Below are 16768 nucleotides of genomic sequence, written 5' to 3'. Positions count from 1 at the left end.
ATATTCCCGAGTTAAACCATCAAACTTAAAATATAAATTTGAACATAAAATATAAATTAAAATCTCAAAACAAACAAAATTTTTTCTATAGAATATTTATCTCTAGATGTTAAACGGCGGTGACATTCATTTTTCGCAATCATTCTTTTTTTTTATTTAACTTCTTTTTATTAATCGACGACAATCATTATGATGATATCTTGACGCTTATTATCTTAGTTTTTGATGGATTTGCGTTGCTGTACTTTATGCAATATTACTAACCAACTTTGGAACTGCATTTGGACGAATTAGCAACGAATCAATATTTGCTTTACAAGCATGGATCACAGCATGTATAAGAAAAATATACATTATAGACATAGATTAGATGCGGTATTCTTTAACTTAAATCATCACATTCATTCGTTGAGGATAGCTCACAAATATTGAATCAAAATGGCATAACATTTAGATTGTTTAAATAAATTAATCTTGTTTTTTATAATTGCGCAAAAATTATATAGTTTACTCGATAAGACGAAAAAGTTTGATTTGTACTTTTGTAATGTACTTTTGAATGTACTCGAATTTCAATTAATGCAATCAGACTTTTCCAATATGATACAAGGACGCGAGAGAGCTGAGCTCTAGAGTTACAGAAATTTTAATGTTGAGAGTTAATTACAAAACGCTGAATATTAAGAAGCTCCTTCGAGAAAGGCGGATAATAACAGGTGCGAAACTGGGACGACCTGTGTATCTGCAAGTGTTTTCACTTTATCAATATTTTTTTTTATTTCACTCCGCTAATGAAAAAAAGACCGCTGCATTTAGATAAATACTTTTTTTCGTTATTCTCGGGCGAAAAAAATTTTTTTCGGACAATTTTATCTGGCTCTCGGAATTCTATGTTTAAAGAAGAAGATAGGTCTCAGTGATGGAGCAAAACGCTCCTTGACTTGTATCTCGTTCGACATCGAGAACGTACTTGTTCCGATCGGACAAGATCAGCGGTATAAAGAGTACCTCTTCAGTAAGAGCGGTGCAGCATGATTGTTCATGCCTAGCGTATGCGCCATGCATACCGAGAAACATGGTGGGGCCCGACCCAGATATCCGTCTTCCAAAGGGGCATCGGCTAACAGAATGTAGCCGGCAAAGAACGGCGGTACCTTGGACTGCCTTAGAGTCGAAAGCCTTGTGGCCGCGGCTCTTCAGTTCATCGACTGCCGCCGTGCCATGCAGGTGCCGCAGCACTCGCATATCCCGTATCTTTGACGAACAACTTGAATTCCGCGCGGAACCAAAACTCGATACGAGAATCCACCGATTTAAATCTGCTCGCGAAGAAACAAATCCGATCGCAAAGTCAGTAAGAAATAATAGTAGTTCCTCTCAGACTTCCGAAGCTAATTTTCTGGGGAAAAACACTCAGTAACTCAGTAACGAAGGATTATTAAAGAAAACGTGTATCTTCCAGTTCACAGTGCACAACCTTAAAAAGCTTGAATACTTCTGAAATGAAGTTATATCTTCCTTCATCGATCTTTTGACACTGAAATTGATAGTTATAAAGACATTAAGCAAAAACGCAATTTCTTAGAGCAAGAAGATATATCAAATATGTCTGTTGATCACATCAACATGACTTTACAAAATGAATAAAGAATTAAGAAACTTAAGTTATATTAGCTCTCATCATAGTGAAAAACGACTTGATGATCATGCCGTTCGTCGAAAGACTTTCGACTCGACATCACGCAGCTGTATAATTCGCAGCACCCAGCAAGGTTAATATAATGATAATGTCTGCTGATCGTTAATGCACGGCTCTTCGCTTCGAATATATAGTTAATCAGCAGCGATTATTCTACCGCGGATGAGACCTGTGCCTTTCACGCTCCGTGTAAAAACAACAGTGTAAGAACGGCGGTGAGTAATGATAAACGGAACGCGACGGCGGATCGTACGATCGCTAACGATCTTGCGCGAGTATCAGTAAGGTCGGAAAGGTCCGCACTTGCGTAAGTGAGATCATGCTCGACTGTCTGTTGTTTCTTTCTCCAAGTTATCGCGCGACAACCGTCATTCATCGATAAAAATCTGTGAATTGCATTGGACAAGTCGTCAAATACGGACATTAAAATTTTTGAAAATGTCGGACGAAACTTACCGCCTTTTGTAATCACTTTCAACAAAGTTTTGTGTTTATTTAATAATGTTTATTTGATGTACCTGTGTAAGAATGGATGGAAAGAATTGTTATTGGCCGTATCGTCTTCGAGTGCGAGACAGGACCAATTTTTAGAAAAGAAGAAAAAAAAGAAGTAAAAATTTACCTCGTTACCATTCCGCAAAAGTCGCTTCTTCGAGTGAAACTTGAAACGAGTATAGACGTTTCAAATATATAAGTGAAATTTGCGAACAAACCTTCGTTAAAATTCGAACACCCGACGACGCGAACACAAAGTTGACGCAAAGTGACGATTCTAAGAAAGCATGAAAGCTTTCTCGCCCGTTGTAGCAAGGGAGAGCCTGCTGGCGCGAGGCAATTATAATTAAAAGTGCGTATTGTTCAGCCGGATCTCACGAGTCTTCTTCCGGGCGTTTTCTCACGATGTTCCGCGGACGGTCCTTCATTCGTGATCTACATCCTTCGGAAGATCCGAGTGAAATTACGATTGTTTGGAATTAGAAAAGCTTTGTACAGAATTCGCTAGTCGAATAGCATCGACCAACACACCATACGAGTCGTAGCCACTTTCTAAACATCAACACATGCCTTCCGTTAAAAATCTATCTCCTAACTTTATCATGGAGAGAGAAGTATCTGATACCGAAGGAGTGTTCTCCAGGAGACTACTCAGCAACTGGGCGGAATTGCCGACGACGTTGCGACGTCGACAAAAACATCGTCCGGATATCTTGAATCAATTCACCGATTATTCCGAGTCTTCGGAGAATGAATTCCATAAGTTTGAACCAAAGTCTTTCAGCAACGTGCAGCGAATCGTACGTCGTTCCGAATTCTTGCGTAAATTCGAGTTTAGTGATCTTGCTCAAAAAGACATCTTGGATCCTCGAAAGGATCCAAGGGAACGCAGACTAATGCCCGAGAATCCATTCGGTCGTTTAAATGAAGGTTATTGGAGACACTATGAAAAGATACAAGACACAAAAGTAGCTTATCGGAAGAAAGGTAACTTTATAGGCAGGAATCTCTCTGATGACGACCGCAAAACAAACTCTCCCGATAGTCTTCTAGTGAAGTCTTCTGAGTCTGAATTGAGTAGCGATGAATGTGGATACACCGATGATTCTGGTGCGTTTCTGGAACAGGCATCTCATTCGGACCGACAATGCAAAGGGAAGAGAAACGGTTTCATCAAATTCTTCGCGAAAGACGGCAGTAAAGAAAAAAAAAAGCTAGACTTTGAACATTTGGACGTAAACAAAAACATTAAACAAATCTCGGAACCCTTCAAGAAGGAATCTTTTGACCAACAAAAGTTCGAATATGAAAACATTCCTAGAATAGATGTGTCCAAGTTGGACCAGAAAACTGTCCTGCAGCCAGTTATGCGAGCGAACGATCATCAGCCAACTATTGAACAACTTAGGCTCGAGGAAGGTTGCGAATTGAGAAATTTCAAGAATACAGCAGTCTTGAAAAATATTCAAGAAAAGAAGCAGATTCAACAGAAATCGAAGGAAGAGGAACAACCAAGGACGAACGATAATTTGATTCAGGAGCTGTACGACGGCGAGCAGATTATCGTACGGACTAACGGTGAACGCAAGCTAGCGAAGATGGAGACTATCACTGAAGAAAACGCGGATAGCAACAAGCTAAGCGTTCGGGAAATATTGAAGAGATTCGAGGAGCTCAGGACGCAAACCGATGCAACAACGTGCAATGACGAAATGCAGAATGAAGACAAAACGAGCGACAAAACGCTCAACACCATACAGGAGACCTTGAAGAAATTAGATGAGAAAGTCAAGAGCTATCAGGTCGCGTATTCCATTTGTCACGTTTATTATTACCTTAAGAATCTGAGCGTTCAAAGCTCCTGCACGCGGGACAAATTAAATCAAATGGACTGTTAAATGAAATCAAATGGAGCGCGAATATCTCACATATTATAATAAATAGTTACTAGGCTCAGGTGTGTGTAGCGAGGTATAAGTAAAAAACTTACATTAATCAGGCGATGTAACGGTATTTGACTTTTCTTGAGCTGAGAGGTAATTCGCATAAATTTCTAATAAACATCTTAGGATGTCTTAAATTATTTTATTATTTAATTACGAGGAAAAGTTATTAATTATTTTAATTATTTTGAAAAATTCCAAAAATGATCATTTATGTCATAATTTTTGAACATGTATTACCGAGCAATGAGTCGAATTTTTATAAAATGTTTATTTTTATAATATACATACTTTCCGCAGTAATTTTTGTAGTAATAAAAATAATGAGTGTCTTTCGCAGAGCAATGTTTAATTTATTTTGCTCTGTCCACTCATTAGAAAATAACATTTAGTTTCAACAACTTCCCGATTGCCGTCACGTAGTACATAGTCCGTTTTCGCAATAAGTATTTGTCTTATACTTCTTCGCCTACCTATCCCCCGCTTACATCGTACTTCGCACCTCTTTACATCACAGTTATGTCTCGATAATAACAGCAGTCGCCGCGGAAATCATTAGACCGTTGCGCTTATATCTGTCGCAATATGGTTTACTTGAACGCGCAGCGACCGCATCCACGTCTTACGTCGTGCCTCGGTGCATTAAACGATTATGTAGGTCAGGGTCGACGTCTGCTTATCCCGCTCGCGCATTCTCGCCGATTTCAAAGTATCGATATACTCGGTGTCATCGTGCGACCATTACATCTCTGCCTGAAATCGCGATTTTCCAACATTCCATCAATAATTACAATTTGAGTTTCCAATAAAATTATTTTCATATTCATATTCATTATTTTCATATTCAGCAAAATCGGTTTTCCAATATTGTATCCCAAAATTTATCACTAGTGTTGAAAATCTAATGCATGTAATGTAAATTACAGATTTTTAAAGCTAACAGTGAATTTTGGAACACTACCTATATATTTAGAGAAAAATACGACCTAAAATTAAACGATTATTAAATTGATTATCCGTTTGTTTCCGCATAAATCATTGCGATGTGTGTCATAAAGAATTAGCACATTTCTAGGCTTGATACTCTTATCAAGTTTAACTGTACAGTTTTATCTCCGGTTCTACTGGATTTCTCTTGCAAAAGTCATCTAATATCAATTTTTCCTCATTTTCTTCTAAATTGATATGAATAGCTCTACCTGTTACTAACGCATTAATGAACTATTTCCATTTGACATCAGCGATCGTAATCGATCTTTTCTTCTTACTAGAAAAAGACAGACAGAGAGAGAGAGGGGGGGGGGAAGAAGGAGAAACTTTGTGTAACATGTGAGGCATCGGGTTTCTACCAGACATCGAAGAAGCCATCCTCTTTTAGATATACATGAGGATATTAAGAAACGCAGGATGCAATCACCTACTTTCCGTCGTATATCTTCGTAATCAACGAAAGCGGAGAGGAGCTAAAAAGAGTGACCCGGTGCCTCTTTTGCCGAAGCGTTTGGCATCCGCGGCACAGCAATTGTGCCCGAGAAATCACGCACAGCCCGGAAGTTGCAATTAATTATATAGGCGTCACACATTTCCTTTTTTCATCTCTTTGCACGACAAAGATCTGAAAAGAAGAAAACACTTACACCTGATGGTCGTGTCATATCGCATTCCTCTACCAGGTTGCGATACACGATCGGTACGGCGTGGCGAGGCGCAGCCGCAGCGAGAAGAACTCGTTTACTTGCGTGTTAAGATCGATCGCGTTTCATATCATACCGTATCATCGGGAAAAAGAGGAAATGTGAGCGGCGCGGAAACAGAGAAATAGAGAAGCGCGAAGAATGAATTCGCTTGCTAGCTCGTAAATGAGATTGCTTCTCGCGATTACCCGATGCACCTCGAGCAATGTAAAACGCTTGAATCGCATCCCTATAGACTCTTAAAAAACTATCTGTTGCTAACATCGAAGATTTATAAAAGAAGTTATAAGCAATGAGTATAAACGTAGACAATGTATAGAACATTCCAGGATCTTAAGCCATAATTGCACTAACGATTGTGCGATTGGCGATTACTTTTTAACCATTTAGAGCAAAGCAGTCACTGATTGCTTTGTTGTAATTGAAAAGTAATTATAATCGCGCAATCACTAATGTGATTACGGTTTTAGAGACAAACTTCTAAAACTTCTAAAAGGTTGGGAAATAATACGTTACTTGTAATGAAATTACATAATTATAGAGTTACTTTTTTACAATAATTGTAAATTAATTTCTTTCTTTCCATCTATAACTTAATTACATTTTTTTTATAATCAGTAACTATAATCAGTAACTAATATAATAGTTACTTTTATAGTTACTTTATATTTATATCAAACTTATTCCTCAATGAGCTGACCAAAAAGAAATGCTCAATCAATGATTAGTGATTATTCCTTGTGATTGAAATATATCTCTATCCCTGATAAAACCATCAGAGTCGCACTCCAGAAATGTCTGTATTAAGAATTAAACTAGGAGCCTTTTAGTATGTATGAACGTATTTTAATATTGATTCTATAATTTTAATTTTATGTGACTGCATTTTTCAAAATAATTAATTAGTCAAAAGCGTTCAACGATCAATGTATGAATTGCTTGTTTGTTTTGCAGATCGATCAGAAACCGCATCTACAGAGGATCAATCATCATGAGAATCACGTATCCCAAATCACTAAGACTATTCAGTCGCAGGCAAATCATACGAATCACAGTCAGCCCCACAATCATTCCAATCACGTAATTTCTGAGCATGAGAATCACGTACCGATCAGTCGCGTGCCCAATCACGTGTCGGCCGTCAACCAAGCGAACCATCAGAAAAACCTACAAAACCAACGATTGAGCCCGAGTCAGGAATGGCGGCAACCGGATGACAATGTTCGATTCCAGGAGGACAGTATCTATGAGAGCGGACCGGTGGTATCGAATGACGGCAAACATTCGCTCTTGCAATACGCCATGCTGAATTTCCGTCAAAGCACAGAAAAGTGAGTCAATATTCCCGATATAATTTACGCAGCATATATATTTGTAAAGCAATGGAGAATAATTTTGGAGGAATCAAGATCGATTCAGTCTCAGAACATCGATTTTATTTAAAGAATGCATATATTGCTAATATTGCAATCTGAACTGCTGAACAATTCTAAAAGTCGTTTGTTACTCATTGTTATAATTAAAAGGAAACTGATAAAAATCTATCTAGAATCGAGAAATCGCGACGAAATGAGACATCCGATTTAAAATAAATTCCCTCCTTTCTAAGTTTTACTCAGTACCAAATGCATGTGTAACTCGACGATCATATGGAAATGAATGCGAAATAACTATTAACGATTACGCAACTATTACGCAAGCGAATCGTGTTGAGAATAAACGCCGCGCGACATTATTTCGACCGTGTCCCGTTTCTGATTCCGTACTCGTATCGAGGAATCGACAGTCTTGTCCGCGTGCAATGCAAGTGAGCGAGCGAATTTAACGAACGAATTTAATTTTACGAACGTGTCGTATGCATCTGGCAGATTCGAGATGTTAAAAACCGCGGATGGATCGATCAGCGGATCCCTTAAGGTGATCGAGTCACTGAAGAGCAAAAAGAAAAACAAGAAGAGTAAAGGACAACAAGATGGTGCTGAATGGACTTGGAAGGAACAAGTGGATCTCGTTAAATACTCCACCATTCCCATCGAGCAGAGTCTGCTCAGGCTGGATGCTGATCTGAGTGTTTTAGCCGTGGAATGCTTTCTCTGTTTGATGAGATACATGGGGGACCAACCATTGCCGCCTGAAACCAGTGAAGTCAAGTGCGTCTACACCATCCTTATGGTAAGAGTAGAGTCATGGCATACAAAAAAATATAAGCACAGTAAGATATAAGCAATAAGCGAATCAGATAATCATAGTAGAAAACAGTAACAAATAAAAGACAGTAACAAATAAAAAAATGTTGATTTTCTTATTGTTTACATCTTGCTTAAAATTTGTATACAGTAACCTTTTCATTTCGAGCTAAATCAAAATTATTCCCATTTTATTTTCGGATGTTGACTGATGAGAGACCTGAGTAAATACCTAAAGCTCAAAATTAGTTTTGGAGAATATTAGAAATACTTATGAAGGTATTTTCCAGCTTAAAAAAGGTAGAAAGGAGTCACGTAATATATTTTTTTATACAGGAATTTTTAGCCATTGCTATTTTTTTTAAATAATAAATAATGGATAAAATATATAACAATATGTAAGAGAAAGTAATTGGAAATGCTGATCTTTCATGACGTCGATAAAAAATTGAAGTCATATTGTGCAATTTATAACTTAAATAAAATAAGTATTCCCGGCATTCCCGGCTGAGATGATATTTCTCGCAATAAATTCCCTACAATTTTAAAGATGCTCATTAGCATCAGTAATATTAAATTTCTTGTCAATTTAATTTATGATATTATATACAAATTATTTACATATTCTAGCTTTAGTTTAAAACTATATTTCAAGATTAATAAATAATAATCGGCGCACAGTTTATTTAAACTGAAAGTTGTAAAATTCACACAAAATTATTATTAGGTGTCAAAATATTTGACCGAATACAGCTTTCTTTGCTTCTTTGTGAACATTTCTCGGTCGATTTTCTTATAATATTTACTTAAAAAGAAAATTATATAGTTGAAAAAATTTAAGGCGATGCCTATATTAATCATAAACTTATTCTTAAAATTTGATTGAAAATTCTAAAGCCAGAAACACATAGAAATATATAAGGCAATGAGACATAAGCAATAAACGATTCGGCTAATCATAATAGAGAACGCAAACAGCATTGCCTTCTATTCGCTATTGTGATATTATTGCTCATTGTTTTACGTTTTTCTGTGTTTCTGATTTTAAGACCTTAGTTTCTTCTTAACGAATTAAATTGAAAGACGATACATTGTAAACACAAAAAGTGTGTTATTTATAGAGTATTTGTAAGCTTTGTGATCGTAGTCTTAACTGACAGCAGTCGCTTTTCTGTGATCGCAATTCGACAGCCAATGAATATACTCTGATATTCTAAGTCGGTAGCTACTCTGAATTATCACGAATTTTTTCTCGTAGTTGGGCGCTAGGCACGAGTGAGCGTATCGCTCTTTATTACTTATCTAAATCTCGACTAATTATGCTCAATATTTCTTTAATGCGACGGACGACAACCGACTGCTCAGCCCCGTATGGACAACGGGGGTAGGTTATTCGGAAGGCGAGAGAATAAATAAGAACTACTTCCTTTTAAGAATAAGAAAATGATAAACATATTTGATTTTAATAAGAAAAACGATTATAAGCGTTTATTCAAGTACGCAATTTATTGTAGTAACAATAATTCGTCTTGGCGCGAATATGAGCTTGTTATTAGCGGAAGTTATCGAGTGCATAGCACAAAACAATACAAGGAACGTGAACAGGCGATTATTGCGAGAATTATTCCAATTATTCATCAGTCGATCAAAATTTACAGCAACAAACACGGGCTTTCCGCTAGACGTCAATGATTTTCTCTACACGAAATGCGACTCAAACGGCGGCGTACAATACAAAATGGCGAGTTAACATACAATCACACTAACGAGATGCGGCGACTTCACTGTGGCAAGAAGGCGACAAGCTTTATGCGAATTGAATAAAAAAATCTATGTGATTCGAATGAACGACAAACGGCAACTAAAAAAATTAATTACTCGCGGTAGCTCCCTATACGGGCCTCAGCTTTTCAGCTCGAATTCAGCACATGCTATTCGCTCGAAATCACGTTATTAGGGCTCAGCGGTTTTACAGAATTTTGCTTGGCTTACCGGCGATTCTTCTTTCTCGTTCCTTCGAGGAGCTCATCTCAGTTCTTTGTGTATTTCGCTCGGTTCACTTTCGTTAACTCGTTATCGGTAGCTCATTCTTTGCCCTCAATGGATCCTTTCACAATCTGCATCACGCTCCTGCCATAATACAAGTGATTTCGGCAGGCCTCAGCGGGATGCACAGGGGTATGCCGCGCTGCTTAGCAGGAGCGAGACCTCCTGGCGCCTAATTGACCGATAGCGGCGCTGCGCGATCCCGCGAATCGCGTGAGCCCGTGGCAGCAACGTATTTCCCGCGACTTGGCGCGAAATCCAAATTTTGCCCGAATAGTTTTCTCTTGTCTCGCACGGAGCTCTTCCTGCGTTAGATCGTTCCTTTCTGATTCGAGCCTTTGGTTCCGCCGTGATCTTCTCAACAGACATTCTAGCTGATTGTCCTCATGAAAAGTTATCTCATCCTGACATCTCAGCATCCTCCGTTTTCTCTAAAACAAGAGTTCACTAAAAGAGCGCAAATAATAGACAGCAAGTTAAAAAGAGCAATACAACTTGCGCGCCCCCGCCATTTAGGGCGTAATCCAGAGCTTCCTCAGCATGACGGTCCTTTTCGGGGGTCCTCTTCCCTGTAGCACTGGGTGAGACAGCTTCAGCACAATCAACGCACACAGCTACCGATCCTGACAACGATTTTCACAGAAAAATAATGCAAAAAAATTCAGTAGGAAAAATAAATAAAAATAAATTTAAGGTGAATGGTGGCTGAATGATGGCCCGCACGCTTATTGCCCATCCTCATGAGCCGGGGATTTAGGATTCACTTGGCTTATCCGCGACAAAGTGACAGATAAAAAATATCACGTCACAGTTTATATTGAGCTAGATTCGATTTGCCATAGAATTATTTTTAATTCCTTCTAGAAACGTGCATAGAAAATAAAAAGTATTCCGTATTTTTCTAAATAATTTTTGCATATACTGCTGTTCTTCATAGATTTACCTTTGAAATCTCTGATAAGAAACGGAACTTGACTATTATCTGTTATTATCCGTTATCTTCTCGCGCTAATTTTATAATAGCGATCTATTCTTTCTTTCGTGCTGAAGGACATGGTTTTCCTAACAAAACCATATCTTTGTGCGTGTCCACAGCATTGTCACAAATATGAGCAGCTGCGTGACGAGGTTTATTGTCAACTAATGAAACAGACTACCAATAACAAGAGCCCGAATCCAGAGAGTTGCCAGCGTGGGTGGCGAATCTTCAGCATTATCGCCGCCTACTTCACGTGCAGTGAGGGCCTTCGACCCTACTTGACAAAGTACCTTGAAACAGCGGCGTACGATAAGCGTCGCGCTTACCACGGTACCGCGATGGTGTGTCTGCAGAACCTGCGAAAAACCGTGAAGTACGGCGGGCGCAAGAACGTGCCCAGCGTGGAGGAGATCATGGCGATTAGCGCGGGCAGAAACGCGAAGAGGCAAATCTATCGGCTGCCTGGCGGCACCGAGCGGGTCATTAACACGAAATGCACGACTGTCGTGCAAGATGTTATTGAGGAGATGTGCAACGTCATTTCCGTAAGAAACTCAAACGAGATGGACGAGTTTTCGCTGTACTGCATCGTCGACGGTGATGCGTTCACCATGCCGTTGGCCAGAGACGAGTACGTCCTAGACGTAACAACGGAGCTCCAAAAAAACCATCAAGTGTTCTACTTAATATTTTGCAGGTATGGTGATTTGTATATTCTATTGTCTATCAATTCTATTATCTATCAATTCAAAACTGTAGAATATTCCCTCTACAAGCATTAAATTTTCATTTAATATAAATTAATAAGTATATATTATAATGAATAATTTTTATTTATTAGTGTCGTCAGGAGATGAAATTTTATATCGAAAAACTAAAATACTGTTAAATGAATTTTAGCTTTTCGTATGGTTTTGAATTCCACTTTTTCTATTTTTAATAGCACACTTTATAAACAAATTTTCGGGACCTCCATGGAATTATCTTTGTCTCCTATTGTTGCTGATATGGTTATGCAAGATTTGGAAGAAATTGCGATTGGAAGGTTGCCCTGTCGGTTGTTATTTTATTTTCGATATGTGGACATTATTTTGGGTGCTCCATCTGAGAGTGTAGATGATATTTAATTCTTTAAATACTAGACTGCAATTCACTGTGGAAGTTGATATAGACAATAGAATAAGTTTTTTTAGACATGCTACTGATTGTTGAGGATGGGAAACTTGTTTTTGACAGATACCGGAAAGCTATCTCCCCGGCAGATTCCTTAATTTTAATTCACACCATCCAGTTTGTCACAAGAGAGGCGTTATCTATGAATTCGTAGACAGAATTGTCCGCTTGTGCTACTCTCGGTTCCAAAAAAACAATTTAATTAATATTTTTTTAAACAATGAATGTCCATTACAATTTAGTTTTTCTACGATCCATAATAGAATTAAATTTCATTCATAATAAGATTACTATTACTAATATCAATAAAGTTAAAGATAAGTTTTTTGTCGGTCCATAATTCATTTCGTCAAAATCATTTCTGAAAAATTTTCACCGCTTGCAAATATGTTCAATTGCAAATTAGCTTATACGATTCCGAATACTTTGAAAAGTTTAAAAAGGGTAAGGATAGATGGGAATCTTTACACAATCAAAATGTTGTTTACAAGATTTGTGGTGACTGTGATGTTATGTAATTCAAACTATTAGTTACGTAGGTCAAACTAAGAGATTGAAGACACGACTACTTGAGCATGTTTCTGACATTAACAAAACAACTAAACCTCCATCGGTTATCTCTAATCATCGTATAAAGGAAAGTCATAAATTTAAATTTGGGACAACGTAAAAATTTTGAATATAGAATCTTCCTACAATAAAAAGTTAATTTCGGAAATGGTATATATTAAAAGGCAAAAACATGAAATTAATAAGCAAAATGATACGGATTCATTATAATAATATTCTCTAATATTCTAACTAATATTTTATTCATACAGTCTCTTTCCCCCTCTTAATTGTTTATTCTTATTCTCCTTCCATTGGACATCTTCTTATTCTATTAGTCTCTTTTTATTGTTGTGTTGCGGTACACTGTTTAATTACATTTTTTTGGTTGAGACGCTAAATTGTCTTTGTATATCTTTCTTCTGATTGCAATTTGCTCAATTATAAGATGGGAATCCATAAGCGACTGTCATTATTTTTTCTTCTTTCACTGAAAGTTAAAGTGTTCACATAAAAAGATTTTTTACACAATATATTGTTAATTTCATTGCACAGTTACATAATTTTGTGAACTTGAACTGTTACAGTTACTTCTTGTGGTCTCTTTATAGATCTTCTTATGGTTACTTCTATTTTGTTGTGAATACTTTCAATATAAGACGACAATGAGAATTTTATCTTGGGATAACATGATACAATAGGATAATTTTTACAAGAATAAAAAGAACATAAAAAAAAAATGCCCTTACTATTCGAGGGATCTGTATTTTTAAGAAGAACTAAAGGATTATATTGGCGAGCATTTTAGATTTTAACATGTATTTATATATTTTGCGGATACATGCATTAAGCGATAGATTTATAAGAATTTGTTAACAAATTGAAAATGAAACTCGATAGATGTCGAAACGTTTGTATTGTAATATTTATATTTTTATAATTTATTTTTCCTTGTTTTGTAACTCTAGCTCGTAGCCCTTCTTATAATTTTGATTTTAATTTTTATTTAGTTGACGTAAAATTATGTTGAAAAAGTGCAGAAATTTTCAAAAATGTCTCCCTTAGAGACTTGAAAGTATCTTTTTTTTTTATCTTTTCAGATCTGTTTGGTACTATCCTCTACGGCTGGATGCAGCATTGTATATAGAAGTTGTATTTAATCAAATTGCTCCTGATTATCTAGAAGGACTTTTACTAGTTTTACCTGGAGAACATTTACCTCAGGAAATAATTGTGAGTATTGCAATATCCTCCATGCCTGGAGCTCGATCGACAACGATCCATTAATGACACATGTGTTTTATAGTATGACATGGCGCAAATAGCGGCGCTATTACACAGAGCGGCCGACATGACGCACGAACCCGCGACAAAGGAGATTAAATATCTGTTGCCAAAAACAGCGCTCAGCTTGAGAGAGCCCAGACCGCAACAATGGTCTAACATGGTTCAACAAGCCTGGAACAATGTTCAGCACTCTTCGGCGGCTACTTGCAAGGCGCAAGTGCTCGGTGAGTTAACTCGAGACTTTAAATTGAAACTACAAGAAACTGGAAAAGTTTATTCTTTTAACTTATTTTATTGCGACAAATGACATATGTAACAGCTAATAATTCTACTAAAAATTTCTCATAATTTTTCACAAGAATTTTTCTCTTTTAAATTTATGAAGATAAGGCGAGAAAGTGAGTGTGAGAGAGAGAGAGAGAGAGAGAGAGAGAGAGAGAGAGAGAGAAATTATAAAATTATATATAAAAATTTAACAAAAATTATATGAATTTTTTAAAACTAATTTCTTAAAATTCATTAATTATTTTTTTACGTTTAAAAAATTGTTTATCTTATAGTACGCACGAACATATAAACGATAAAAGATGTTTTACACTTTCTTTAAATTTGTATGTGCTTTATAATATCTTTAATATACAATAAAAACTTAAACAATAACAATTTACAAAATGTTATTTAAGAAAATGATAAAAATTGTCGTTGATAAATATATTAAATATACATGTGCGTTTTCTTTTTCTTTAGAAATATTGTCTAAGTGGCCACTTTTCGGGTCAAGTTTCTTCGCGGTAAAGAGGGTGCCTGAGGGCAAGGAAAAGGGCGCCGATCATATTCTCGCTCTCAATCGACATGGAGTGCATTTCATAGATCTAATCACGCATGTAAGTAGTTCCGTTTCTTAAGATGCTCATCTTTTCTCACATAACGGCATCTTCCTCTTTGTATAATTCAATCATCTGGCATCTTTTAGGAGACACTGTACCATTATCCCTACTCTGAAGTAATCTCCACTAGGAAGGTTAAGTCTGAAGAAGGCACGCTCTATCTTGACATGAAGTGCGGCAATTTGATGCAACAGCGTATCACTAGACTTCAGACGGAGCAGGCTCATGAAATCTCTCGCCTTATCAGGCAGTATATCACTATGGAGCAAAGGACGTCTAATGCTCAAAGTGGAGCCGGCATCGGGCTCGGCATGAGATAAGCTTCCTCACGATAACGCAGCGTTCTTCCTTCGCGACCGATATCCGATCCGGATTAGTCAATTTGCAAAATGGTAATCAAGTTAAGTTCTTGATTAATGTACTGTAACGTAGTGAGATGTAACGCCGCGAGTAAGCCAACATAAATTACGGTATTGTTCTTAACGTGGCCTGCGTGAGACACCGACATTTTGAAATTCAAGTTACATCGGGTACCAAGTAGGATAAGTCCGCTCCAATGTTTTTGTTCTAATGGACGATGGAGCTAATCCGTCATCAAAGATATTTGTAGAATGCGCTGAAAGAAAGGATTGTAAAGAAGAAAAATGAAAGCTCAAAGTATCTAAATTTTCGGATAACTTGAAATGATGGACTTGTATAGCATTATTTATATGTTTTAAGAAGTTCATAAACAAAAACATTGACAAGAGACGAATAAACATAAATAGAAATTACATCCATCGTGGCGGTGTAATATTATTAACACTAATATTAACACACGCCCTGATGAGCGTCGAACAGATAACTAACCATGCAACGATTATATGTTATCAGATTAATAATAATTGTACGTATATGCATATAGGAGTACGAGATGTGAACAAAAATAATAACTTTATATTGAAATTTTTATGTGTAAAAGATGTATTATTCCTTTCCGATTTTTATCTTGCAATCCCAACTATCGCACAAGTCTGCGAAGTAAACTCTCAAAATTCTTAAACTTTTAAAGATAGCGGATAAAGATATGAATTATAATAAAAGCAACCGGAAGACACTTATGAAGTTTCAAAATTATCGCAGTCCTGTGATATAGATAGCTGGCCTTCTAATTTATTTATATACATTTATATATTAACTATATATATTAACTATTTAAGTATAAATGCATTGTGGCATCTAGCGCGTGTACCTACATGTACGTGTACATAATGATTAAGTCCAAAATTTACTGCTTTGTCTAAAATTACGTTTGACTCGAATTAAATGAATATTGTGTTATGTACAGCCAGTTATTAAAAAGTTGCAATACTTTTTTTTATAATTTAGAATACGCAAAAGCTATCAATGTTCGTATATTAGCCAGTAGTGAAAATCTACAGTTCCCGTTATGTATACTATAATGTACTGACAACTAGCAGTAATATACGGTCTATCATGACCACTCACATGCATTCAGAGGTCATTTGCATCCTCAAAATTTTTATACATTCTGAAAAAAAAAAAAATCATCGAAAAGTTAGTTGCAATCTTTTTAATAATCAACTGTAAGGGAGCGTTTATATTGATCGTAACAGTATAATCTATAAGAATTGATCAATCACATTCGAGTATTCCTCTCTCATTCGACTGTAAGAAAGAAATATATATATGGTTACGGCCAATATAAACGTTCCCTAAGTTTATAGGAAAGTTTTTATTTAACTTTAACTTAAATGTAGAATACTTTGGTTTTTATTTGAGAATGTAAATGTTTTTTGGACTTAACGAATTTTGTTTCACGATTGTTGC

At 36.5% G+C, this 16768-nt stretch overlaps 1 protein-coding gene across 2 annotated transcripts in view; it reads left to right on the top strand.

Moving 5' to 3' along the window:
• The window catches only part of LOC108685334 (unconventional myosin-XV), a 51246-nt gene extending 35359 nt beyond the window's left edge, over positions 1-15887 (top strand). For both annotated transcript variants that reach the window (XM_018190073.1, XM_018190072.1), the window contains 7 exons: positions 6786-7162; positions 7700-8003; positions 11159-11739; positions 13865-13997; positions 14071-14275; positions 14799-14935; positions 15025-15887. In XM_018190073.1, coding sequence (XP_018045562.1) covers positions 6786-7162; positions 7700-8003; positions 11159-11739; positions 13865-13997; positions 14071-14275; positions 14799-14935; positions 15025-15258 — 1971 coding nt within the window. In that variant the 3' untranslated portion in view covers positions 15259-15887. The remainder of the gene's footprint in view (positions 1-6785; positions 7163-7699; positions 8004-11158; positions 11740-13864; positions 13998-14070; positions 14276-14798; positions 14936-15024) is intronic.
• The last annotated feature ends 881 nt before the right edge of the window (positions 15888-16768 follow it).

This window comes from Atta colombica, unplaced genomic scaffold (genome assembly GCF_001594045.1).
Source record: "Atta colombica isolate Treedump-2 unplaced genomic scaffold, Acol1.0 scaffold150, whole genome shotgun sequence".
In the NCBI taxonomy this organism is placed as follows: Eukaryota; Metazoa; Arthropoda; class Insecta; order Hymenoptera; family Formicidae; genus Atta; species Atta colombica.
Note: the sequence above shows the minus strand (reverse complement) of the source record. Positions and strands in the feature narration are given on the sequence as shown.